Genomic DNA, 26,816 nt, shown 5'->3' on the forward strand with positions numbered 1-26,816 from the left:
TTTTTAGCAGTGTCGGTAGCGGCTGGGCTCCTGAGAATAATTTATGTTTTTGCTGAGAGAATATGTGCAGAGCTTTTAACTCCCCTGTTGTCAGAAACCTTAAAATTACATGTAGGGTTTCGCGAAAATGGTTCTGTTTTCATTAACTAACATTATGTATCTAAATAAAATCTAAACATTGGCATTTCTAGTTGGAAAGTATAATTAGAAATATACTGTATCTTATCAGACATTTGTAAACTAGTAATTCTTCCAAACAACTGAAATTAAAAGGGGAAACAAGTGAGGTGGATATTTATGATGACTTTTTAAAACTTTATTTAATATCTTTTTGATATATCACAATATTAAAGAATATCAATTCAATAATAGCAGTATCTAATCCATTATTTTAGGACTTTTGACTTTTAAAATTTCAATTTGAGTGCATTGCATATCTCCTGAGAGTGATGACAGGAGCTCTTCCTGCTCCAAAAACAAAAGTGTTCTCTTACGTGGGCAGACTCGTAACCATGGAGAAGCAACAATGTGCTGTTTCACAGGCCGAGCTGAAACAAGGAAATGAAAATCAGTCTCCTTCTTGACTATCTACAAAGATTTCAATTGTGATTGATGACAGAACAGCTTAATCAGTCGGCAGCTTCCTGCGTATTTTCTCTGGTTTCAGCCGTTACTGTTTATTAACTTTCTTGGAAATATTGAATAGGAACAGGAAGGTGTAATTGGCATCAAACTTATGTCACCAATATGCAAGAAACGGAGGTGCTGCGATATTGAGTAGTATGTTGAAAATAGACATTTGAAGTAAAAATTCATCAAGCCATAAGTGTTCTTTATTATGCTTTTAAAATAGAAATTTTACAATCTTATCATCCTCTCTTAATATGTTTGAAGTAACGTGATGCTAAGTTGACCCTGTTCACTCTTATTGTAGAAGCATCATTCTATTAACATCCCCGGTGTTATGTTACTTAAATTGAAATGTCACTTGGTTCAAAGAAGTGTATACATCAGCCCTAACTCATTATAAGAGCTGGAAATCCATTGAATTCTTCTTGGTATACTAATTACCTCATTCCACATTTTTTCAGTAGTCTGGGAAACAGCCCTTTTAGATGCATCATGTAAATTAAAGAAACAGAATAGAAATATTGAGAAAAAAAATTACATTCTCAGTTAACTGGATAGTATGACAGAAATAAAGAGGAACCACAAGGAAGGCTTTCTACAGGATTTTCTTTTTTGCCCCAGTAACCTGAATGTTTAATTTTGTTTACCAAGCACTAAGGACAGAGGAGATATGGGAGTGAGCTCAGCTGGTACTGCACACAGAAGCTAATTGGTGTGAGAAATCTGTGCAGCTACTTGAAAGAATCCCAGGTGTCCGTTTCAACAGCATGGATGGGTAACTTGTTCCAGACTCCTGCAACCTTTTGTCTAAGGACGTGCATCTCGTGCTGACCCACACTTCCACATTAGAACTGCTCCCGTGACTCTGAAGAAGTCCTCTGAAGAAGTGGGTTGACTTCATCAAGGCCTTTGAAATTTCTGATAATTTGCTTCAGGTCCCCTCATTTTTTCAAGCGGGAAACATTTTCTACAGATCAAAGTGCTTAAATTTGCTCTGAGCACACAATTCAAAGCCTTTTTTATTGACTGTAAATTTGGAAACGTTTCCTGCTTGAAGAACTTTTACAGTGATTTGAGTCTTGAGGGGACTGAAGCTGACAAAGTCAGAAATTGTAGCTGCTTTCTTCATTCTTTGTAGGAATGAGCTTTATTTCTTACCCTCTAATAACACGTGGAGATTCATTCCCAGTTATCAATGAGTACAGGTTCCAGTTAATGTACATTAATGTCATCCGGACCCAGGGCCACATGGAGCCGGTCAGCAGTATTGATGTTTGACACGTACCGGTAGAAGAGAATTACAGTATGCGATCCACATTGAGATGGATTAAAGTGCATCTTGCCCATCATGAGGCTTTCACAGCTCTATTTCATCATTGTAGACAAACAGAATATGACCTTCACCTGCCCTGGTCAAATGCAGTGCATCTGCAAATTCTCAGATGCCACAGTTAAAACGTAATCTTTGGGTAAAGTGAAAAGTACAATCTCAAAGGTGCAATCACACTGTGGATATGCCCATCCTGTGAAAGCTTTTCATACAAATTGAATATGTGTGTGCATGCAGTCAAATGTCTGGTAGAAAAGGAAGCAAAGAATTAAAAAGAAAATACCCAATTTATGCCTTAGACACAATAATGCATACTGTGTGCTGTATATGTTGTCTTTATTTGAAATATTCCCTAAAAGGATATTACAGGGAAAATTATGATTAAAGACATCTGTGTTTCTGCTTTGCCTTCTTTCAATATTTTCATTACTAATCTTACTAAAAAGTCAATTACTTCCTGTAGACACCAGATATTTCAGTCATTAACTGAAGTTATTTTCAATGGGGAGTCTCCTTCATTCTGAACAACATGAGTTAGGGCTGGAGAGAGTCTCTGTCACACCTGTTTTTGGAAGCTCGTAGGACAGTGTCTAGATACACTTTCTTCCCCAGAATTCTGCAGCCTTGCCTGGTTGCCTTTTAACTGTCTAGTTGTAATGGCAGAGAGGCACTATTGAGACACATAGGAAAAAATGCAGGTATATAAAAAGAAGAGGAGATTCTGGCTGGTTTTACTGCTATGAAATGTTTGTCTCAGAGATACAAGAAAATGTTATGATGCGGCTGGATACCGCCGGGTGGGTGGTGATTTGTCAGAACCCAAGTGCAAGGGACCGGAGAGTAGCGGAGCACCTGAAGAGACTTGACTGACTGGGGCTCAAGTGTCCCAGGACAGACGGAAATTGAAAGTGAAAGGAGGCAATAATAGATCATCTCATTACTGTCCATAAGGAGAGGGCTCCAACTGGGGTTCTGGATGGTGGCAAGGACAAAAAGAACAAAACAAAAAAGGGAAAAGTGACCCAGACAGCCCGAGAAACAGGAAGTGAGAGAAAAAATAAGAGTTCTAAGGTCTGGAGAAAAAGGTGCCTCACAGAGAAGCCAGAAAGGCGGCAGGAATGAGGGCAGTTGGAGACAAGACTAAATTGCAAGGGCAGGACTCTCTATAGAGCTTAGAATGGAGCTGCCTAGTGAAGCTTTGGGGTGGAAACGCAGGAAAAGGAGGCCAGTGGGAAAGAGTCCAGGGCTCCAGAGCAAAGCCCAGGAGCTACCATTAAGACTGGAGCTGGAACAGGAGCGGCAGGGCAAAGTGAAGACTTGAAGCTGAGGCTGCTGTGCAGGGAGAGGAGAAGACGTGAAGCTGAGGCCACTGCTCAGAGCAGAGTGAAGACGTGACGCTGAGGCTGCTGCTCAGAGCAGAGTGAAGACGTGAAGCTGAGGCCACTGCTCAGAGCAGAGTGAAGACGTGACGCTGAGGCCGCTGCTCAGAGCAGAGTGAAGACGTGACGCTGAGGCTGCTGCTCAGAGCAGAGTGAAGACGTGAAGCTGAGGCTGCTGCTCAGAGCAGAGTGAAGACGTGAAGCTGAGGCCGCTGCTCAGAGCAGAGTGAAGACGTGACGCTGAGGCTGCTGCTCAGAGCAGAGTGAAGACGTGAAGCTGAGGCCACTGCTCAGAGCAGAGTGAAGACGTGACGCTGAGGCTGCTGCTCAGAGCAGAGTGAAGACGTGACGCTGAGGCTGCTGCTCAGAGCAGAGTGAAGACGTGAAGCTGAGGCCGCTGCTCAGAGCAGAGTGAAGACGTGAAGCTGAGGCTGCTGCTCAGAGCAGAGTGAAGACGTGAAGCTGAGGCCGCTGCTCAGAGCAGAGTGAAGACGTGACGCTGAGGCTGCTGCTCAGAGCAGAGTGAAGACGTGAAGCTGAGGCCGCTGCTCAGAGCAGAGTGAAGACTTGAAGCTGAGGCTGCTGCTCAGAGCAGAGTGAAGACGTGAAGCTGAGGCTGCTGCTCAGAGCAGAGTGAAGACGTGAAGCTGAGGCCGCTGCTCAGAGCAGAGTGAAGACGTGACGCTGAGGCTGCTGCTCAGAGCAGAGTGAAGACGTGAAGCTGAGGCCGCTGCTCAGAGCAGAGTGAAGACTTGAAGCTGAGGCTGCTGCTCAGAGCAGAGTGAAGACGTGACGCTGAGGCTGCTGCTCAGAGCAGAGTGAAGACGTGAAGCTGAGGCCGCTGCTCAGAGCAGAGTGAAGACGTGACGCTGAGGCTGCTGCTCAGAGCAGAGTGAAGACGTGACGCTGAGGCTGCTGCTCAGAGCAGAGTGAAGACGTGAAGCTGAGGCTGCTGCTCAGAGCAGAGTGAAGACGTGAAGCTGAGGCTGCTGTGCAGGGAGAGGAGAAGACTTGAAGCTGCAGCACAGGCAGAGAGAAGGCTTTAGCTTGTTCAGCGAAAGAACAGAAACCTGGGTGCTCAGCCTGTCGACTGGGATCGGGAAGCCACGGCTCTGGCGGTGTCGCTCACTTGGCCACAGGGAGCAGATTCCTGCTGCCGAGCTCCCAGAAGCAGAAGGACATTCTGTCCGTGTCGCATCCCAGGACAACAGCTACACGGGGAAGCTGCTGAGGTTTCAGCTCACCAGAGCTACAGCCCAAAAGACTGTAAAACTGAGGAGAGAGAGAGAGGAGACAGTACTGCCCCTGGGACGGGGTGGAATGAATAATGGCGAAGTGCCGTCGAAGAGGCGCCTCAGCATTCAATAGAGAAACAGCAATTGGATAATAGATTTAATCATTACCAATTAAGGCCGATCACCAGAAGGAGACCTGGTTAGAGCAGCAAACCCTGGGAGATCTTCAGCCCTCGTGAGAATGTGATGGTTTCCTGGGGCCACCGCTAGCCGAGGGATGCCACAGGACAGCGGTCATAACAGAAACAATGCTATAGCAAAGTCTGCTATTTCCACTGGAAACGGTTTCCAGTTTCTCAGTGCACTGTTTTCCTTGGCTCGTTTGTTGGTGATTTGCTTGTCTTTTGTAACTGTTAACACCAGACTCTTGCATAAGCAAGAAATGCCCTTTTGATCATAACAGACCCTGCTTTTCATGTTGCAGTTTTTGTCGATTTTCATCTCGTGACTACATGTATACTGCATACAGGATAAAGGAATGATTTTTATTATGATTAATATGACTACATATTCCCATTTTTGTATGTTATATTTCCACAAATCTGTCGAGTTTTTAGATTGTTGATCAATGCTTCAGATAAAGCTGAACACTGTTATTTGTTCATTAGCAAGGATTTCATCTTGTAGGTTTTTCTCATCACTAAGGCCCTAACTGGCAAGCAAGTTTACATCAGAATGTCAGCCCATCAACTAATTGCAAATTGCAGACTATAAACCCTGTACATACTGGCAGGTTTCCAGTTGGATGAAGCAGGAAGCCTCTAGTCAGCAAAATACCAGCATGAAGTACTGGGTTTGTAATTTGCATGACAGGCAGGCCAAGATTGTGATTTAATCCAGACTTACAAAGTGTTTTTCTGTTTTGGATAAATACATTAAAAAAAAACTTAGGTACATTATTATATGCACATTGACCAAAGACTGAAAAAGAAATGTTTCTTTTATTTGTTGTTGGGTGCGGTTACTGAGATATCATGCAATGTTCTTAGCTAAATATTTGTTCACACCACCAAACTAGAGGACACAAGTGGAAACACTGTGGACGTGCAGTTGAAACTGAAAACAGGAGACACTTCCTTATGAAAAGGGTTACTGGAGCCAGGAACAAGCTACCCAGCCATGTGGTTGAAGAGAATACCCTGGCATCTTTCAAGAATGGATTAATTTCTACCGAATGGGCTGGATGGCTAGAAAGGCCTCCTCTTGTTTGTCACATTGCCTGTGCTTATATTTTTAACTTTCTTTGTCTGCTACTACGCTGTTACTGAAGCCAGTGCAGTCCCTATTCACTGTAGATCCTGCCTATGGGGTCACTCTAACTCTCTATCTTTTCTTATCTTTTCGTTGCAGCATCCTCTTTGCAGACATTGAGGGATTTACCAGTCTGGCTTCACAGTGCACTGCCCAGGAGCTGGTTATGACTCTGAATGAGCTGTTTGCCAGATTCGACAAACTCGCTGCGGTATTTTTCTTTTGTTTCTCCAACGTCTCGCATGCTTTCTTTGAATTTGAAGACAGGGATTTGCACAGGGAAAGGGTGTAAATGGTAGGCTTGAGAAGAAGTTAATGCAGGATATTGTTGTCCAAGGAGCTTCACTATTTACAGGTAGTTATGTACCTTACACCAGTAGTGATTACGGTCTTTTTAAACAAATACACTTATAGAGTTTAATATTTTTACAATATAGTCAGTGGTATATACCTTTAAATACAGTGCGGTAAAGAGTTATAATGGGGTTTTGGGTATATGAACCTGTATTTTCCCTAATGGATACTGTCAGAAGGTGATTTGGATTATCCGAAGGTGATTTTACTGGAATTGGCGGTTAAGGTGACAGATGAGTTGCTGAAGGTAAAAGAAGATGGGTTAATCGAACAAAATGCTGTGTGTTGTGAAACTCACAAGAATTTCATTCTACCAGGGACATTGCATATGATGGAAACTATTCCTTAAAGAGCTGGTATCATTTTCCCAGTGCAGAGTAACATGTTTATTATGGCCAGTGTTCCTGTTAATTAATTTCTGAGGCGGAAATACTGTACCAGGATGTGTTTTTTTTAATAATGAGACATCAGATTCCGTCTTTGAACTCCTGAGCTAATTTATCTCATTATCACAAGACAAAGATCTTCTCATTTATTTCCTCTGTCTCATTATTTCCCAAGTCCCTGATGAGTTATCGTAGCTTCTTACCAGCTCTTTTGGTGTGGTAAAGGGTATAAATATCCATTGTTTCTGATGCTGGTATTTCACCACCTGGCCAATGTCTCTGTACTCTCTCATGTGAGCTGATCTTCATTTCCTTTCAATCCAGCGCTTCACAGCAACGATTGTGAGGGGCTCGTTCTCAAGACAAGGCCTGTGGCAATATAACATTCAGGAGACAACCATGAGACCAGCCTTGTTCTCGTGTTGGCCTTGGGAAAAAAAGCAATCCTTGTAGACAACAACCTTCCAATTAATGGATCTGACATTGAGCACAGCGTTAGAGAATTCTCATGCCAGTTTTCAACCCAGCTTCAGATACAGTCGTCTGGTGGTTTGCTCGTTTTGGCAAAAATGTTCCAGATTATAAAATACAGTGTACACAAGGCAGAAACATCTCTCTCTTTGTACAAACCAAAGAGCATAAAACTATTCTGAGTAGATGGAAAGTTACTTTCTGTGTGACACATTGACCCAGCAAGATTAATTCCAAGTCTATCGAATGTAATATTTGTCCTCTAAACTGCTGGAAATTAGTGCCTGAAATAATTTTAACACTAGGACCTAGGATTCTTTTTTGAATATTTGTGGAATAGTATTTAAGTAATACTGTTACAGATTAATTGTATTTTTAAATTGATTTCTGCTTATAATGAGTGGGAACAATAAGTCTATTGCACTATTTATAATACATGAACTTTTATTCTTGGCTGCCTGGCTTTCTCATTGATATAAAAAATCCCAATCTCTTGGCATTCCCAGAATACCTCTGGCCTTGTTCTGTCTGTACATTGCTTTTTGAGTTGAAAACAGCCTTAAACTTACTTGCCTGAATCTGCCAAAAACCAGTTTCTTGATAATGTCTGTTACTGGCCTCTGCATTATGTCTTAAACAGAGTTTGATTCAAAACAGAGCAGAAACTACAGAAACTATCTGTACCGTATCACGGTTGATGAAACCCTATCTGTAGCATTCCCTGGTTGTTTCTTTTTTAGTAGTCTGCCTCTCTAAATTAAATGCCTTATCTGTAGCTCATCTGGATAAGATTAGTGACAGCAAGGGAATCCAAGAGAGCAATAGTCCAGCAGGTTCTATGAGTCACCATTAAATCATTAGTTTCTAGACACTTGCTGCAATATAGTTTTGACCAATGATGCAGGTAATTCGTTCAGCTAAGCAGTTTACAGATCACTGGAATGAAAATGCCAATACCCTGTTGCTTCCAATGACCACAGGTGGCCATCGCTGATGAAATTGAGCATAATAACTCGCTAAATTGATCACAACTCGAGTGGACAAATTGTTGATTTAAAGGTTGAGCTCTCAAGTCTGCTAGACTGGGGCTGATCATGTTGGGAATGGTATGTACCCGAACTACAGTACATTCCCTTCATAAAGGTGCCTTTATAAAACTTGTGTGTTGTACCGTGGTGTTAGCAGAGACAGAGAAGTCATGGTAAGAGCATTAAATTGTTTAGAGACATACAGTATGGTGAAGTAAGAAGAAGTTTATGGAAAGCCATGGCAAAGTAAATGCAGGATATGGTCACTGTAAAACCATATTCGATTCCTGAAATGACCGTGTAAAGTTAAGACAAGCTCATGCGCAGAAGGTGCTCTTGTAAGAATGAATCTCCTTGAGGAGATGGTAGTGCCAGCCACTATTTTAGTCTGGGTTAATCATTTTCTCATCGCTCTGCAGGGGAACTACTTGCGGCATGAGGTTACGTTTACATTTCTCATTCCTCCTCTTCTCTCCCCCCTTTCTCTGCCATCAGGAGAACCACTGCTTACGTATCAAAATCCTGGGCGACTGCTACTACTGCGTGTCTGGGCTGCCCGAGGCCCGAGCTGACCACGCCCACTGCTGTGTGGAGATGGGCGTGGACATGATCGAGGCCATCTCGTGAGTGTGTGCGGGGCGTGGCTGGCGCGCCGGAAAGCCCGTCGAGGCTTCAGTCAACAAAGAGAAATCAGTATGCTTGTTCAGGTGCTCCCCCATGTGGGTGACATGCCATGGCAAAAGCAGAATAAATTGTAGCAAAGCAGGATGAAGCACAGGGAAATGGCGAAGGACGATCCAAACCATGGGGAACAGTGCAGAGATACGGGATTGGGACAAGTCTATTTAGAACCGTGGGGATAGTCCACTGTGTTCTTGCACATTTACAGTGCTGACTGCTATGAGGCATTGAAAAAGATACGAGTCGTATTGATAATGATGATAATGTTTCTTTATTAGCCCTATACAATTTCTTGCATTAGGAATTCGTCTTTTCGCAGACCCCAGCTTGCTCTCCATGAGCCACAGACACACAGACAGGGAGAGAAGCTGGGGGTCAGAGCGCAGGGTCAGCCATTGTACAGCACCCCTGGAGCAGTTGGGGTGAAGGGCCTTGCTCAGGGGCCCAACGGAGTAGGATTCCTCTGCCGGCTGCGGGATTTGAACCGGCAACCTCCCAGCCACAGGCGCAGAGCCTTAGCCCCAGAGCCACCGCTCCGCCCTGCAGCAAAAAAAAAAAACGCTGGCAAATTAAATGCCGGAGGACCTGTTTCCTCTCATGATTACCATGCAGGCATGATTTCTGCTTCAACCCCAAATCAGATCTGATGGCCAATGCAATTGCTTGCTCGTGCATCTTCACAGGAAGGTTGAAGCACACAGGTTTTTACCGGTGTTTGCTCTCACCTTGTTTTTCCAAACATTTTGTCGGTCTTTTCTGCCGACACAAAGGCAGTTCACTACTTGTCACTCTTCTTAAACTCTTCAGCTCTATAGGAATTAAGAAAGTGACAGAAAACCATACAAGAAGTTCTACTTAACTGGACATAAAGTTGACTGGAGTTCTGCTGAGCCTGATGGGGGCAGTTCTCCAGTAGTGAAGGGCCAGAGTCCAGAAGGGGTTCCATAGTTCTTTACATCTTGAGCATGGAAATTACCCTGGAAAGGAGTTAAACTGGCTCAAGTTCTATTAGGCAGTTAAGACCTCAGTTCACGGATGAAACCGTGCCAATACTGCAGCTTTCCAGTCCTGGACTTCTGTATTCCTGGTGCCAGAGAACATCAGTGATCTCCAGTATAACATTTATTGTACTCCTGTCTCCCTGCTACTTCAGCCCACTCTTAACTATGCAACGCTGACGAGCAAACATGCTCTGATTTCAGTCAGCAATCTCAGAACATTAATTTCTGCAAGCCAAGGGTCTGTTAATTGGATCTTGCACATTGAAACACGTGCATACAAAACATCAAGTTCAATTATGTGATGTTAGAAATGAAGACAATCTCTTAAGATCACATATAATAATGTCTGAATATGATCTTTTCTTTTGTAATATTAATTGTTGGGAATTTTGGAGACCATTTGTAAATTGGTAACTACAGAGTTTTAATTAAAAGCATAAGCATTGCCTGTGGCTGGGAATACATTAAAAGTTTAGGCCACGTAAATGTAGTTGGCACTTTTTAAGGGTTATTTGTGTTTGGCATTCAAAGAGGGTTAAGTAAGAAAAAAATGATATGCTCTTTTAGTTTTAGATTCTTTCTCAGTTATGAAATGGGGGAATGAAAAGTTCAGACTGTCCTTAAGAAGAGCTGCTTTCACAGTTTGGCTTTAGAATCAGAACAGTAGCAGGACTGAGTGTTCTTTATGATGGTCAATGGCAGCCTTTCGCTTATTCATACTGAGAGGATAAAAGAGAAGTCAGATAGTGAATGTTGATACTATTGAACTTTTTTTGTCATTTATCAGCGTGTTAGTAGTGGGAGACAGAACATTCTGATCTTTCTTATCTAGTTAGGTGGCTCCACAAGACTGCCTTTATTGTAAGACTAGGTTATGTCATTTAGGTTAGTCTATTTTGTGTATGTATGTGTTTGTGTGCACTTGAGTGTGTGTGTGTGTGCTTGAGTGTATGTATGTGTGTGCTTGAGTGTGTGTGTAGGTGTGTGTATGTGTGTGTATGTGTAGGTGTGTGTGTTTGTATGTGTGTGCTTGAGTGTGTGTAGGTGTGTTTGTGTGTGCTTGAGTGTGTGTGTAGGTGTGTGTGTAGGTGTGCGTGCTTGAGTGTGTGTATGTGTAGGTATGTGTGTTTGTATGTGTGTGCTTGAGTGTGTGTGTATGTGTATATAGGTGTGTGTGCGTATGTGTGTAAGTGTGTGTGTTTGTATGTGTGTAGGTATGTGTGTTTGTATGTGTGTAAGTGTGTGTGTTTGTGTGTGGGCTTGTGTATGTGTGTAGGTATGTCTGTTTGTATGTGTTTGAGTGTGTGTGTGTGAATATGTAGCTTAGAAATTGTGGGGTGAAGAACAAGAAACCTTTACTACTCAGCATGCTGTCTATCCAGCATGTGTGTGTGCATTATTGAGTCTATGGCAACGAAACGAAGATCCATTGGTTCCTTGTCTGTCTGTCTGTCTGCCGCGTGTGCTGTGTGCAGGCTGGTGCGGGAGGTCACGGGGGTCAACGTGAACATGCGAGTGGGGATCCACAGCGGGCGTGTGCACTGCGGGGTGCTGGGACTGCGCAAGTGGCAGTTTGACGTCTGGTCCAATGATGTCACCCTGGCCAACCAGATGGAAGCAGGAGGCCGAGCGGGGTGGGTTCCTTCCTTCCTGTCCACGTCTGCCGTCGACGAGCAGTACGCTGAGGAAATGCCGGGGGCAGCAATGACAGTCGAACCCTCTGGGCTCCCCCAACTGCAGTCATTCCTGAATTCATTAGGATCAGCTGTTGCCAAGCAAAATGGAATTATTTGCCATTCCAAGCTTCAAGCTATGATTGTATGATAAATCTGCACTATATGACTCAAGCTCCTCCAGTTTCAGGAGTCTAAAGATTGCATTATAAATGATAGCACTCTAATTTTAGATTATTCATTCATTTTTATTTTGTATATTTCTGTACCACACTCCATGAAAACACTGCTAAAATCATTTAATGTTTTTTAAAGCATCATGAAAAAGTGACCAAATAACATTGATCCACTTTGCTCGTTGCCAAGCCTCTGCCTCATCTTGGGCCTCTAGATTAAAAGAATTACACAGGGCTAATTGTTAATGTCTATAAAATGTAAATCTCATTAGGGCCTGTCATTATGAATTCTGTATTTTAGCAAATGCATTTGTGTTTCTGTCATTTTAGGCGTATCCATATAACAAAGGCCACCCTGAACTACCTTAATGGCGACTATGATGTAGAGCCAGGTTTCGGAGGAGAGAGGAATGCCTACTTGAAGAAACACAACATCGAAACCTACCTCATTGTTGGGTGCAGTCAAAAGCGAGTGGGTATTTCCAGAATGAAGTAATTGTTTCACCCTGTTCAGAGTTGTTGATTTTTATTGAAATCTCATGAGGGGAATGTGGTCTCTTGTCACAATGTGCAGTGATCTGTTTGTTTTTAGGAATTACTACTCAGAAAAGAGCAGGGGTCTTTTCTCTGGCTGGAACTTGGCTAATCCACTCTATGCATTCCATGCATCACAAATTTTGCCTCATGATTCAAATTCATAAGTTGCAGTTTTGATAATTAAAGATTTATGACCCCTAACATGAGTGAAACAGAGTCTTTCATTTTTGTCTCAGTATTAGCTCATCTTGCCTAGTGTACTTTTGTGTGCAACACAACTGCTCATTTACCATCTGCTCTGGACTGAATTGCATCATTCTAAACCATGGTGACAGGGTCATTTTTCCACTTGCTTCAGTGTAGGTCCAGTTTACACAGAAACAGTGGTTTATGAGAAAGTCAAACACAGTCAAGGAAGGTTGCCACTGTGATTACTCATTCTTCTTCTTTAAGAAAGGTGACCTCTTTATGACTGACTTAAATGATGGTTTCTTCAGCTTCAGGGAGTCTGTCATTGTTAAGCAAAACAGATATGACCATTCCCCAAATGTCATAACTGTCACGGATCTTATTTTACTTTGTTAGTCGGTGACTGGCTTGATCATAATAGCCAATTGGAAGCTGTTCCACTGACATCTGTTGAGAAGCCTTAAAGATAAATTGACTATATCAATATTACAAAGCACCTGGCTGTTCAGTATCACTCAAAATCAAAATCTTGCTTTATGTGTCTGGGACTACAGTCATTCTTACCTTTGGAATAGATTTCGAAATGCAAATCCACTAAGATTTATTAAGAGAGCTCTTATTTTGTTTTTTAATGCAACTTTTGTACACACTTGGAATAAGGCAGCACAAGCTCTAGCTACAGTTGAATTGCTGGACTGAATCTGATCTGATGGCATTCTGAGCTAACATTTCCTGTTTACTGTCTTTGTTCGTGATTTTACGCTTGTGTCTGGGAGTCTATAATGCGTGCATGTGATGAGACTTTATCTAAAAAGAGTAAATGGCAATATTTTCCAAGATGAATGCTAACCTTTTTCGTTTGGCTGAAACCCATACTCCCATACAAAATCAGGTCTCAAGCTTTGTCCTCCTTTTGGCAGTTTGAACAGTGTGTTTTCTGTCGCAGAAAGAGGAGAAGGCCATGATCGCGAAGATAAACAGGCAGCGCACCAACTCCGTCAGCCACAACACAGCCCACTGGTGCTCAGACAGACCCTTCTACAACCACCTGAGCACTCACCAGGTCTCCAAGGAGATGAAGAGAATGGTAAGGACCTGTTGCACCAGCATCCAGTCAGGAGGAATCCTCCAGAAAGCCACCAGTTTCATCAGTTTTATTTTTTTTCGTTGTTGAAGACAAACAACGCTGTATTTATTATTCACTACACCAAAAGTGTCAAAATTATTAATATGTAGCAATAATAATTGCTTACACTTGTGTAGCGCTATCCTGGACACTCCACTCAAAGCGCTTTACAGGTAATGGGGACTCTCCTCCACCACCACCAGTGTGCAGCATCCACCTGGATGATGCGACGGCAGCCATAGTGCACCAGTACACTCCCCACACACCAGCTCTCAGTGTGGAGGAGAACAGAGTGATGAAGCCAGTTCAGAGATGGGGATTATTAGGAGGCCATGATTGGTAAAATCCAATGGGAAATTTGCTAGGACTTTTTTTGAGAAACGCCGTGGTCTTTTTAATGTCCACAGGGAGTCAGGAACTCAGTTTTACGTCTCATCCGAAGGACGGGGCCTTTTTACAGTATAGTGTCCCCATCACTATACTGGGGCATTAGGACCCACACAGACTGCAGGGTGAGCGCCCCTTGCTGGCCTCACTAACACCTCTTCCAGCAGCGGCCTTAGTTTTTCCCAGGAGGTCTTCCCTCCAGGTACTGACCAGGCTCACACCTGCTGAGCTTCAGTGGGCTGCCAGTTGTGAGCTGCAGGGTGATATGGCTGCTAGCATGTAGCAACATATGCAGCTCTTTTAGCCCTATATGTTAAACTGAGGTCCTGACTTGGTCTATTAAGTTCACCCTGGTTTCCTGGCTGAATTCCACTCTGGGCTTGTACGACCCGACCTCCCTAAAGTTCCTCCTTAATTCAGCTGGAGGAGCAGTTTCTCTCTCCTCCCCTTGATCTGCTGTGCAGTGGGGCGGCCGAGTGTCATCCAGGGGGGGCTTCTCTTCAGTGGGGCAGGACGTACTGTATATGGTGTATTTACATTGAGCCTCCTAATTTGTAAATAGCTTTCTGGTCCTTGGAATGAAAAGCCCTGTATAAATATGATGATTAATTGATTCCTAAATTTCGGGAAATTGTTTTTCTCTCTATGCTGTAGTTCTTTTTGCTGGTTTACCTTTTCTGAGTCATGATTCTGAAAGAAACAAGGTCTGTCCTGTGCTGCAGTATAATCTCCTCCCATGCTTGTGTGACTAGTAGTTCTCTCCACCTACAGCAGTGCAAACTGAATAAGAAAGAGAGGCTTAGACTCATGGCAACAGAGAAAGGAAATCAATCATCACATTTCTGTCTCTTGCCGAATGAGGACTGTGAAAAGAAAGACACTCTGTGGAACTGTCCATATTTTGTCATGGTGGCGCCGTGGTGGTTGGTTAGGATTGCGGAATTGTAGCGCTGGATCTCTGGGTTCAATTCCTGGGGTGCTGTCTGTGTGGAGTCTGTATGTTCTCCCCGTGTTCGCGTGGGTTTCCTCTTGGTGCTCCAGTTTCCTCCTGCAGTCCACAGACATACTGGTAGGTTAGCTTGCTTCTGGGAAAACTGGCCCTGGTGTGAGTGTGTGTGTCTGTGTGTTGCCCTGAGATGGACTGGTGTCCCATCCAGGGTGTACCCTGCCTTGCACCCATTGCTGGCCAGGATAAGCTCTGGCTCCCCCCACAACCCTGTACTGGATAAAGTGGTTATACAATGCACCGGGCCTGACTTTCAGCCACGTTCTTTAAAATGACAGAACTCTTATCATACAGAGAGTCTTTTGAAGCTGCAAAGAGTTACCCCCTATGACACGACTCCTTACTGGTACGAATCCTGTTGATTTCAGTCTGACTATTTTTCCATTTACTCTGCAGTTCCACGGAGAACAGGATGATTACATAATGCAGGAATATGTTGCATGGTGTCATTTGGGGTTTAATCAGCAACCTTGAAAGCTGTAATTAGCCCTTGTTTTGACTTGGTGGTATTTTTCTCAGCAGGAGTAGTAAATTATGGCCAGTACACAGCAAATTTCATTACAAAAATGGTTGTTCTTCTCTTACAGTAGTTACCCGATTTCCTGATAGTCTTTCAGGCTGGCATTTGCACATCTTTTCCATTCACAGTGAAGGGTATTAATGAGTTTACACAGGGTGTGGGAGAAGAGTACATCTGGATCAGCTTACGTGGGTGTCAAACTGTTGGTGCTTGAGGCGGAGGAGGTTTTGAGGGAAATTGATATTCTTTATTAAAGCAGAACTTTTACAAGTTTAAATTTTAATATCAGAATAAAGTCCTTATCTCTGAAACAAAATTTTGTGTGACGGCACACTTTTATAATCTCCCCCCCCCCCCCACACCATCATTCGATTTTTGGAGTTTTAATGAAGGCGAATTATCATAAATGTTTGACTCCCAGTTCAGTCCAGTATTTGTTTACTAGAGGATGTGATCCTACACGTTGGTGGGAACGCTTACATAATCTGTGTAGGTCACAAAAATAAGTAAATGCAAGCTGCGGCAAATAAAATGAAGTAAAATTATGCAAAAACATCATTAAAATTCTCCGGCGAACTAAAACAAAAATAGGTGCTGCAGAGTGAGTTTTTTTCTCAAACATCTCCTTCTGATTTAAATCAATCACATGATGAGTCACCCAATTCTGTTTATCTCTATAAATGCTGCAGTTATGCACTCACGTGGACTTTAAATGTGACCTTCTGTGTTGCAAACACCAAGTAGCAGTAATTGAGATTTGTCTTCTCTTCCATTTTTTCAATCTCACACAGCATGATCCTGGGTGAGGAGGATCAACTGGCAATTTATGGGTATAAATGAGGATTTCTCATGCCTTTTTTAATAACCTCTTCCAAAAAAAGAACAATTCTTCATTTCTTACTGGATAGAAACTCCATGCCATTGTTATCTCAGCTGGTTTACCACAGTTAAGGTCCATCATGTTTTATACACTAGTACTGAGTATTTTTAAAAACTGTCTTGCTCATGTCAGCATAATGTACACTAATGTTGTCATTTTGACATTTTTATTTTCCTCTTTGAATGGAAATATTTAATAAAAACATTCTGTGCTTTATCCTGAATAAAACAGTAGAGCCAAGCCCTTGCTTGATCTTCTGTGTAGGCGCCTAGAGTAGACAGCAGAAAAGGCAGTTTGACCCCGTTGGGTTGACAGATAGCGTGTTGTTCTCAGTCTCCAGTGAAGCGAGATGCCCATCCCTACATGCTGTGCTCTCATATCGGTTGCAATGATGTTGTTTTGTGAAAATATGTCTTAGGTTCCCAGAGTTCTGTCCCCTTCCAAGAAGACTAGTTGAGAAGATTGCATAAATGAACCAAATGCTTAGTGTTACTGTCTAGGCATTGTTTCATCAGACAGAATTAAAGCTTCCCTTTTGTATAAATCCAAAGCACTTGTGGAGCCTATGAAGTTGTTACGGTACATGAACAGCTCATCTTATGGTGTATTGGATATTGGAGCCAAGAAGTGCCTGAGCGTATCTAACTTCTGCTGCGATTGTGCTGTTTCAGTGAGAGACTGTTTTATTCTTACCAGGGCACTGAGCAAACCTCCTTGTTCTCAGTAAAGAATAAAACCATGACCCAGACCTGTTCTGAGTGAAGCGCAGGGTCCATTTCTCCACCATACATGAGTGGTATTCGTCTTTCATGTAACCCATAACCAGAGGTAAAAGGAATAAAAAACATTAGTCTCTGTGATTCACAGTGCATGGAAAGATGCTCAATATCTTGTGTGTTTTTTGAGGTATTTAGATCTTGTGCCTTTAAAATATATTGAATGCCATCAATCAACCTGCTTTATAAACATGTTTTTGGGACATAGCTTTTGTGGAAAGATATTTTTAATTATATATATATAAAGCGTTTTACCGTTTTATACTGTAAACAGTATGTTTATTTACAGGGCTTTCAGGACAGATAACAGTTATCTCCATTAGAAGACCTATAGAACTATTTCTTCATTTAATCATCTTTGGGCCTTGAATAAAGTTATACACTATATGGTATTTGCAATTGAAGAGGGTTAATGTTTTAAAATACTGAGCACTGAGTAGATTGTGTTTTCAGATGCTAAAAATCTGTACTACAGAATGAAACAAACCATAGAAATATGTATCGGTATTATATAGGCTTAATTTTCTTTTTTGTTTATTCTTTTAAGGAAGTACTGTTAGGTCTCATGTCTTCATTTACTTTTCTGAGCGTAGTGCTGTAGCAGACATTTCTCTAGCAGCTGTTGCTTTGCACCAGAAGGTGGCAGTATTGCATCAGTAGTCAATCAGTTTTAACCCGTGCGTGTTCCAAAATGAACGCTATGTACCGTTTCATCCACGACTGGCAGCTTCCGAGACCAGACTTTGCACAGAACATCAGAACAAAAGTTCAAAGTGGGCTGATCAACAGTTCATATTCGAAGGAGGACAGTTTGTTCTAGACACATAGTAAAATGAAAAATATAGTTTTTGTAAATAAATGTACGAATTTGCGAGTGTTTTTCTTGCGTGTATTCTGATCAACTCCCTTTTTTTTCTTCATTGATTTTGGGAAGACTTAATAGATGCTTTTAAGTGATTTATGATAAGCAGAGCAGGTGACGTCTGTTTCATGCCAAGACTACATTACTGCACTGTGAATAGAGATACTAAAATCCCATACATGGTGCTTTGTCTTTTGGTTGAGGGAGTCAAGGTCCCTCTCTCTTAACCACTGATTGCATTTGTTCTCTCTGTTTGCAGGGCTTTGAGGATCCCAAGGACAAGTGAGTAAAATACACTCCGTTTCACATGTGAATTATGCTGAAGGCTAATGGCTGCTAATCAATTAGAACTTGTCATCCCCTATATGGGCTGAAAAAGGTCTGTGGAGATTATGCACATTAACTGAATTGCCAAATGTGCTGTGTATCGTGGCCAGCAATATGCACATGGTGTATAAGAAAATGGCTAATCTCACAGTTACAGTCCCTCCTCCATCGGGTGAAATTGAAATGTGGCTGGAGTGATGGTATCTTTCTAGTGTAAGCTTATAGTGTAGCAATAGTGTAGTAGTAGTATGAGGCTGCTAGTTTGGAATTTGCACCGGTATAGGATGAGGGCTGCATGGGATTGTATCAATCGATGCACTCTTTAGCTTTAGCATGTTTAAAAATAAGTAAATAGCCAGTATAGATGTTTGGCATGAGAAGGGTTTCTGGCCTTATGAATGTGAACATAAAAAAAATAAAAATCTAATAAAAAGGAAAAATATAAAAAAAAGAGCATTTGAAAAACAAATGTGCAATCTTTGCTTTTGCTATCTGCTTTTACGACCTGATTTCTGTAAATACGAGATGAGTTCTTAGATGTCTTGGTATTCAGTTTGGTACGTGGGAAATTGAAGATCTTTGCTCCCCTGAATGTGATTGAAACTTGGACTGCTACCTCCAAGCAAAACCTCTGGGCCATTTCTAGTGAGATCTGATCAAAGAAATACAAATACAATAGCTGTGCAGCTATACTATCCTGCAGGGAAAAACCAGCATTGTTCAACCCCTTGGTTTAAAGTAGAGTCTTACTTAAAAAGCAGTAACTAAGATTTCCCTTGTTGCTTTTACAAAGGATTTCATAGTGTTAGATCGTAGAATTAAAAATCTAACCACAAAGGCCAGAAATGTGCAGAGAATAAGATACAATGTCTCCATATATAAGCTTTTAGATTTGTAAAGCTGGACACTGATACAACTGCCAAATCCTGCTGAAAAAGTGCAAGTTTAAGCATGTATGCTTTTTCAAAGATAATCTTCAAATGAAGTAGAAAAAAAATATTTTAGTGTTAGTAAAACGCTTACTAAACCATTCATGAGATCAGTCATTTGATTGTAAATTTTAAATCAAAAGGCTCATCAGGAACATCAGGAAGCCCAAATATCAATATGGAAATTTGCATGATTCGCCAATCATTGAATCCATTAATAATTGTTTATTAAAATAATTACATTGCTATGCAATTATTAAAGAATGGTTGACCAGAGGTACCTTATATAGTCCTCTTTCATCTGTAAAGTGGACTATAACCTCCTTAACCAACTGCAGTAGGGTCTCGACATTTGTGAAGGTTCAGTGCAAAGAGCTGGCGCAAATAGCCCGATTCGCATATAACCAAGCCCACCCCCATGCTGTCGCATGACGTACTACTGCATATAGTATGTATGGTTAAAAGACATGAGTAACCCTCCTTTATATGATCATTAAAGCATTAATGCATTGGTTTTAAGATGAAATGAAAATAACATTGATCAACGAAACAAAAAACAACAGTAATCACAAACGTATATTAATCGGCTAAAATAAACAGCATGAATCCATCCGCCGCGTCCAGTGACTGTGTGCACTTTCTCCCCCTGCCTCTGTGAGTAGCACTCTGCTGGAGTGAAAGGGGCAATAAAACCGCCAGTGAGCCTGTCAAGTCGTCTCCGGGATGTCATTCCCCTCGCAGCCAGCACCGGCCAGGCACTGTTAGTTCCAGTTTAACAACGAGACCAGGCCGAGCTGCGGGTGCTGGGTGGTGGGTACTTGCGCAGGGGCAGGGAGAGGTTCTCACTAGCTGGATCCCATCCGTGGCGCAGTTCATTTGGAAACTGTGGTTAACAGGCTTTGGCTCAGTGCCACCCCACTCTACTCTTCTCCTGTGCAAAACCCCGTCGGCCAGACCGGATTGTGAATAAGCAAGTTTGCGAATGTCATGTCGAGACCCTACTGTCTTCATGTATCTTTTGGTTATTTTCTGAGCGTGTATCAGTCAGTCACAACTGTAATTTTACATTTTAACTGTAATTTATCAATTTGAATGTAAACGCATTTCTATGCGTCATGTAGCCATGGACTCATGTCTATGTTCCTTTTATAAATGAGAACATTCAGTATTGGTGAGCAATCGTGCTTTAAGCTCAGGATAATTTTGATAAAATTAACATCTGCAAAAACTAAAAGCAGACTGTGCTCACCATTCTTTTTTTTCAAAAGGAAGCAAATATGCACACTGATTGCTCTCTAAGAATAGCACAAACCTTTGTTCACACTCCTAATTCGGTCCTTGAGAATTCCTCATTTTCAAAAAAGGTAGCATCAGACTAATTCTGCTTGGCTGCCATAGTGAATCATTTCCCTGGCTGATACATAAAATCAGACATAAACCTGTCAGTGCTTGTCAATGACAGTGGCACACAGCAATTGATGAAGCACCTGATTGAATAAAGACACAGCCTGAATCGTCTGAGAGTTACCACATTGGTTTAAAAAAAACGTCACGTCTTGTGTTATCTAGGCATTTCATTTTCAGAAATACCCAGGAAAACATGAATCCAGAAGATGAGGTGGACGAGTTCCTGGGCCGCGCCATTGATGCAAGGAGTATTGACCGACTGCGCTCGGAGCACGTGAAGAAGTTCCTGTTGACCTTCCGGGAGCCAGATCTGGAGAAAAAGGTAGAAGCAGCCTTAAGGGCTGTTGTGAACCTCAGGTAGTCAGTATTGCCAGGTCTGATTCATGTGGTTTTTGTAATTCCCAAACAAAAGGATTCAGAACTCGCATCATCATCGTCAAGGCTGTAAACTTCAATTACAGTGATATTGGCCAAGAGGCAGGACATTGTTCTACGCAGACCTGTGCTCTGCCTTTTCGAAAACAAGACTAATTTTTTCACCTTTGAAGTCGGGTTATCTTTTAAAACACCTTTAGTTGTGCCGTTTCAAATCTTGTCTGGATTGTCTGGATTCATTATGTATTTAGAGTAAACCATAATTTATGAATCCATATGCACTACACACTGTCTTGAACCAACTGGTACTTACACCGTAAAGAGCATGTTAATAGCCTACCAAAACGTTTGTATTTTTCAAATTCTTTTGCAAATATTCGCTAAGGGTATTTCAGTAGTTTGGCCAAACGCTAAGAGATGCGCAGTAAATGATTGGATTAGATTAATTGTTTCATTGGCGTTACTCACCAGTGAGACAGGGATGGAAGAGAAGATGTGTGAGTGGGTGCTCTGACGTCAAGATATTCCTATGAAGGCATGTAGAAGGGTACAAGAGGGTTTGACCTTCTCCCATAAAATGGGCACAGCAAGAAGCCAATGAGCTCTTCAGACTGGGAAACGCTGCACTGTTTACTAACAGGCATTTATGGCATCTGGTCATGTACTGTATGAGCACAATTCAGCTTTTCAAACATAATATCAGTGGGAGAACCTTTACAAGATAGTATAGGGGTGAGTTCTGAAATGTTTTACATCCATTGACTTAAAACCTCTCATTATAAGAAAACAATTATTTATTAACCTCTGGTATCAGTTTTTTGGGGGGGCTGCTGCATGTATTGTACCTCAGGGTTTAGAAATGCTCTTCCTTTTCACAGCAGATGGATTTTTTCTTCACTTTGAGGACATGAAGGTCATTGTTACCAAACTAGAGAGTCTTAAGAGCTTACTTAGCCCCTGTTAATAATGTGAAATCCATAAGCATTCAAGCTCTGATAAAACTGTCACAAAATCTCTGGCTGGATGGATGGTACTGTCAGCAGTTGTGAGGTCTGGAATAATTCACAATGAACATTAAGGAGCCCCTTTAATGCTCATATAGTTCTATCTTGTGTCAAGCACGGAATGAGTTTGCAATAACACTGGCATGCTCTCCTCTCTGTTTCCTTTCCTTTGGCAGTATTCCAAGCAGGTGGATGACAGATTTGGGGCATATGTGGCTTGTGTTTCTCTCGTCTTCCTTTTCATCTGCTTCATACAGATCGTTATTGTGCCGCGGTGAGTGGAGCCCTGCTTCTGAAAATCACTCGCATATTCAAGCTGTTCTTTATATTGTCTTAACAACAAAGAAAAGGAAAAGTGGAACGTACTGTACACCACCACATAGCCAACATGTCAGAATTATTTTTTTTTCCATTTTAACAAATAATTCCCAATTTAAGAGGTGTACCAAATATTTCTTAGGTCTTTTACATTCATCCCATCTGGGCTGGATTAGTGTTTTTTCTCTGCAATGCACCTTAACAGTCTCACAAGTCATGTTTTCATTGCAATTAACAGACTCTGAAGAGAACCTGATAATAGAGCTATTATATTCCATTCATAGATGGTACTGTTTTAATTTTAAAAGCAGACAAAAATTAATGCAGTGGGAGATACAAGCGTCAATCCATGCTTTGTATATCGGTTCTCCTGCTGCCCGTACAAGAGAATTTCTGGCAACCAATCCATTCAATTCACAGCTTTGCAGGCGGCTCAGCAGCTGAACTTAATTTGTGGCTGGGTCTGGGTTGTGGTTGGTTCAAAACTGTATGAAACCCAGTGGGTCGTTGGATGGGACAAAAAAACTGATTTTGTTGTTATCGTCACAGGAAAGTCCACAGCAGCAGTCTGGAATCAAGATGCATGTGATCTCTCGTAGGTCAAATAATGCTGCCTGAAACAAGCTCATGATTGATTAGATATTTATTAACACACTAATTAATAAGAGCAGTGGAATATCCTATAATTTAATTGTTGGCTGTCTCATGCTGCGACCCAAATGGTATTTCAGTTGCCTCAAGAATACTAGCCCTCTCCTCTCACCATTTTCATCTGTCCACCCCTCAGCTCGTCGCTGATGATCGGCTTTTATGTGACCTGCCTGCTGCTCCTCCTGGCAGTGATGTTTGTCTCGGCGGTGTACTCCTGCTTTGGGGTAGGTTGTCTGTAAGCCCAGCATCATTCCCTGCTCCACAGATCAGTGGGGAGGCCAGGCACAGGGGGATTCATTTCAGTTGTACAGATCAATATCAGGAGGTATTCGTCTCAGTTTTTTTAATGATCCTAATGGCAGAACGTGAGCTTGTTGCAGGCTGTCTCTGCAGCTCTGCAACGTGAAAACAACATGGACAGATACTCCGCTGTGTTTGGGCCAAGGCTGCCTTTTTGATTTGGTTTTATCCAAGGAGCAGTGTGACAGTGTTAGCAGCGTGCTGATCAAGGGACGCCCATGTGAGTAACAAAGGCAGGTGCAGTACAACACGTTTTGAGTGTTTTTCAAGTTCAAAAAACCCTCTAGGGACCAGGCTGGATGTGGATGTGATTTCCCTCCCAGTTCTGTGATCATGCCCCTATTCCACCGCATCTTCTAGCAACTTGCAGGCCAGGTGACAGAGCTAAAAAACAAAGAAGTCGGAAACCAATACCATTTCATCCCTGTCCAGGTGTTTAATCGTGGTGCGCTGTTGAGTGCATGGCTTCATGTGTTTTGGCATTTCTGTTGTTTTCCTTTCTCAGCCTGCATGCAGAGGAGCTCAGTGTAAGTGAAACTACTTCAAAGGGTAGCCTAGTGTGCTGAACTGGAAGTGGGAAAGTGGAAAAGTCCACTGCTCTGCCAGTCCTGTGTGTTCTTGTGTCTGTGACTCCTGGTGGAGACTGTAGACCCAGACATTACACGTGGCATCCCAGAAAGTCCTGCTGCTCTGCTACTCTTCTTCCAGACTGTTCTGTCTTTCTAAGTTGAAAAATTAGTCATTAACGCTGGAGAATTAAACCTGTATTTTAGAGACTTTTCTTCTATGCTAGTTTGCTCAAATGCAGGCAAGAACCAAGGGTGAATCCCACTTAATAATATAAAAAGCATCTTTTTAATTTAATGCAATCTGTAGTGGGAGAAAAAAGGCAGCTACTTTTGTTGCATATCATCGATTGACTGCTAATACTTTAATACTATATAATTTTCCAAGTCAGTAAGTCAATGTGAACCTGGAAAAGCAGTGTCTGACCTGATTATTGAATTTCAGCAAAAAGCCGGGGAAGTCACATCATCTTCTATGACCTAAACATTTTATTTCTACTTAATTGGTTTTACAACTCATTCTGGTACTCTGACTCAAGTGAAAAGACAATGACAGAAACATTTTCATACTTGATAAACCAACAGGTGTCTGGTTCTGTTTCAAGAGGCTTTAATTAAGCATGTGTCGAGCTGAGGAGCTGTGTAGACCCAAATGTTATATCTTCAAGACCCAGAGGTTGAAAGTTCACACAGGATGACAGGAGCAGAGCTGTACTAGGGCTTGAGATGTTGCTCCTTCGCCAGCAGGTGCCACTTAGCTTCCCTAATTTACTCTTCTGTAGTTTCCTGACAGCACATTCATTTCAGCTTGATTTCCATCATTGGCCAAGCCTGCAGTCTAGCTGCAACCCAGTGTCAAATGAGAGCATTATTACTACTGCTTTTTACTCATTTTTGCTTTGGGCTAACCAACAGGAGAACAGCGAGTCGAATTGTCCTGTGAGTGATGCTGTTTTTTTTAATTTGCTGTTCTCCAGACAGTTTGATTTTCTTCAGATGTCACATGCCTCAGGTTTTAATTGCCTGTTTTCCTCATCGTGCATCCATCGTCTTTCAACTATCTTCCTGTCGAATACTGTACAGGGCTTTTTTAAATGGCTCATTTACAGTTTATCCTTGATTCATAACCCCACAAGTCCATGATGCAATGCTGTCAATTCCACTTGCTTGTCTAATTCATTCCTTTCACTTCGGTCTCATGTTCTTGGTCAGCTCTCTATCAGCTGTACATGAGGCTGATTATAACAAATCTGTTTTGGTGACTTTCGCCCTGAGCAGAAATCACTTCTGCAGACCAACAGAGTGTGGAGTATTACAGATCAGCTAAGGAGTGCTGCTCTGAGCCACAGTCCAGCACGTTCAGCACTCGATATTAATGAACTTGGATTGTATCAGGAGGAAAGGGCACCTTTAGAGGGCATCTGTGTTTTTTCTCTCTGTGTTTTAGCAATATCATCAAACAAACTCATGGTGTCAGTGACAGAAAGGTGTCCATAAATCTTCTCTTGTAGTGACCATGCAGCACAAACTAGCCCTGCTGGCTATATCTGAAAGTTTTAAGTGATTTGTGTTCTGTTCACTGCTTCACCTGCCTAACAAACTGTAACCTTTTTTTTTTTACTGTAATCCTAAAGGGAAAAACAGTATTGAGGTTGCATTTTTATGGTTAGATAATATTATTTCAAATAATTGAGTAAGAGGGCGTGGTACTGTTTGAGCTATTCACATAAAAAATAATCGACACAGCCTGAATTATGTGTATGTGTTTCGCAATGAAAATTAAATCGCTGCAGTAGGGAGAAGTGATGAGAGACTTTCTGATCAGGCCCATTTTTCCTTAAATCAACATTGACAGGTAATAATTATACTGGATAACAGTCGCAACTGGATAAATGAGATTACTGTGTATATAAAACAAGGTTCCTTCCCAGCACTGTAGTTAATGCACTGTCTGTGAAATTTCTGGGGATCTGGTGAATGCCTGCCAGTAAAGGCAGACACTATTCTAACATTGCTCTGTTTGTGTCCACAGCTGTTTCCAGTGCCTTTGCAAACTCTCTCCAAGAAGATTGTTCAGTCCAGAATCAACAGCACGCTTGTTGGAGTTTTCACAATCATCCTGGTCTTTCTCTCAGCCTTTATCAACATAGTGGGTTGCTTACTTGAATCCCTAAGTTGTTGTTTTTTTTCCACACACCTCCACACTTACAGGATACGTGTTGGGAGCTAAATGGTTTGCAGAAGTTTGAATGTGATGTCTCCAATACAAGTGATTTGGGTTTAATTTTTGTCACAAAACTATACATTACAGCAGGATGCTACTGGTCTGTTGTGCTACTGCTCTACTCTAGAAGCACCTTAGGAAAGTTAGGAAATTGATTTTGATGGCTAGTCATACTTTTGACAACAGCATTACTGCCTCATAGCCTGATTTTGTCAGATCTCAGAAGCTAAGCCAGGATGGTTTTGTTCAGTAGTGGGTTGGGAGATCTCTAAAGTTGTATGTGCTGTATCTGTAGTATTAGTGGACCAGTAGGTGGTAGGTGTCAGTATCAGTAGGTGATGCTCTTCCCTCTTGATCGGAATTTCCAACCCGCTACCCCGATCTGGTGACAGGGTCCTCTGTGCTATTGAAGTTGTGATGGATGTGATGTGAAACCAAGGTCGTTCAGTAGGTTTAAGCTTGAATGGTAATCAGAAAGAGTCTCAAGCTTAAACAATGAATACACTGTGTTAACTGATTCTGTATGATTATCATTTTGCAGACTCTTCTCTTCTGTGTTGACCATGTGCCACTCAGGCACAGGTGTTTCATTTGTTCAGTCTTTCTCTTATGGTGCAAATAAAGTTTTTAACATCCTTGCAAAAAAAAAAAAATCAGAAACTGTTCCAGAACTGGCGAACAATAACTCTGAGACACACAAATTCAACTTCATTAAATGAGAAACCCACATGATTTGCACAAGGTCTGAAAGTTTTTTGATATGACTGCATATCTATT

General features: G+C 41.9%; 1 protein-coding gene across 1 annotated transcript in view; it reads left to right on the forward strand.

Moving 5' to 3' along the window:
- Nucleotides 1-26,816, forward strand: part of adcy5 (adenylate cyclase 5) — a 95,678-nt gene that overhangs the window by 60,815 nt on the left and 8,047 nt on the right. The window contains exons 4-13 of the mRNA XM_088930367.1: nucleotides 5,985-6,096; nucleotides 8,620-8,747; nucleotides 11,282-11,440; nucleotides 11,986-12,127; nucleotides 13,328-13,468; nucleotides 18,198-18,220; nucleotides 20,764-20,923; nucleotides 22,157-22,254; nucleotides 23,086-23,173; nucleotides 25,848-25,964. Of these exons, the coding sequence (XP_088786493.1) occupies nucleotides 5,985-6,096; nucleotides 8,620-8,747; nucleotides 11,282-11,440; nucleotides 11,986-12,127; nucleotides 13,328-13,468; nucleotides 18,198-18,220; nucleotides 20,764-20,923; nucleotides 22,157-22,254; nucleotides 23,086-23,173; nucleotides 25,848-25,964 (1,168 nt within the window). The remainder of the gene's footprint in view (nucleotides 1-5,984; nucleotides 6,097-8,619; nucleotides 8,748-11,281; nucleotides 11,441-11,985; nucleotides 12,128-13,327; nucleotides 13,469-18,197; nucleotides 18,221-20,763; nucleotides 20,924-22,156; nucleotides 22,255-23,085; nucleotides 23,174-25,847; nucleotides 25,965-26,816) is intronic.

Source organism: Atractosteus spatula, chromosome 13 (assembly GCF_055471065.1).
Source record: "Atractosteus spatula isolate fAtrSpa1 chromosome 13, fAtrSpa1.hap1, whole genome shotgun sequence".
Classification (NCBI taxonomy): domain Eukaryota; kingdom Metazoa; phylum Chordata; class Actinopteri; order Semionotiformes; family Lepisosteidae; genus Atractosteus; species Atractosteus spatula.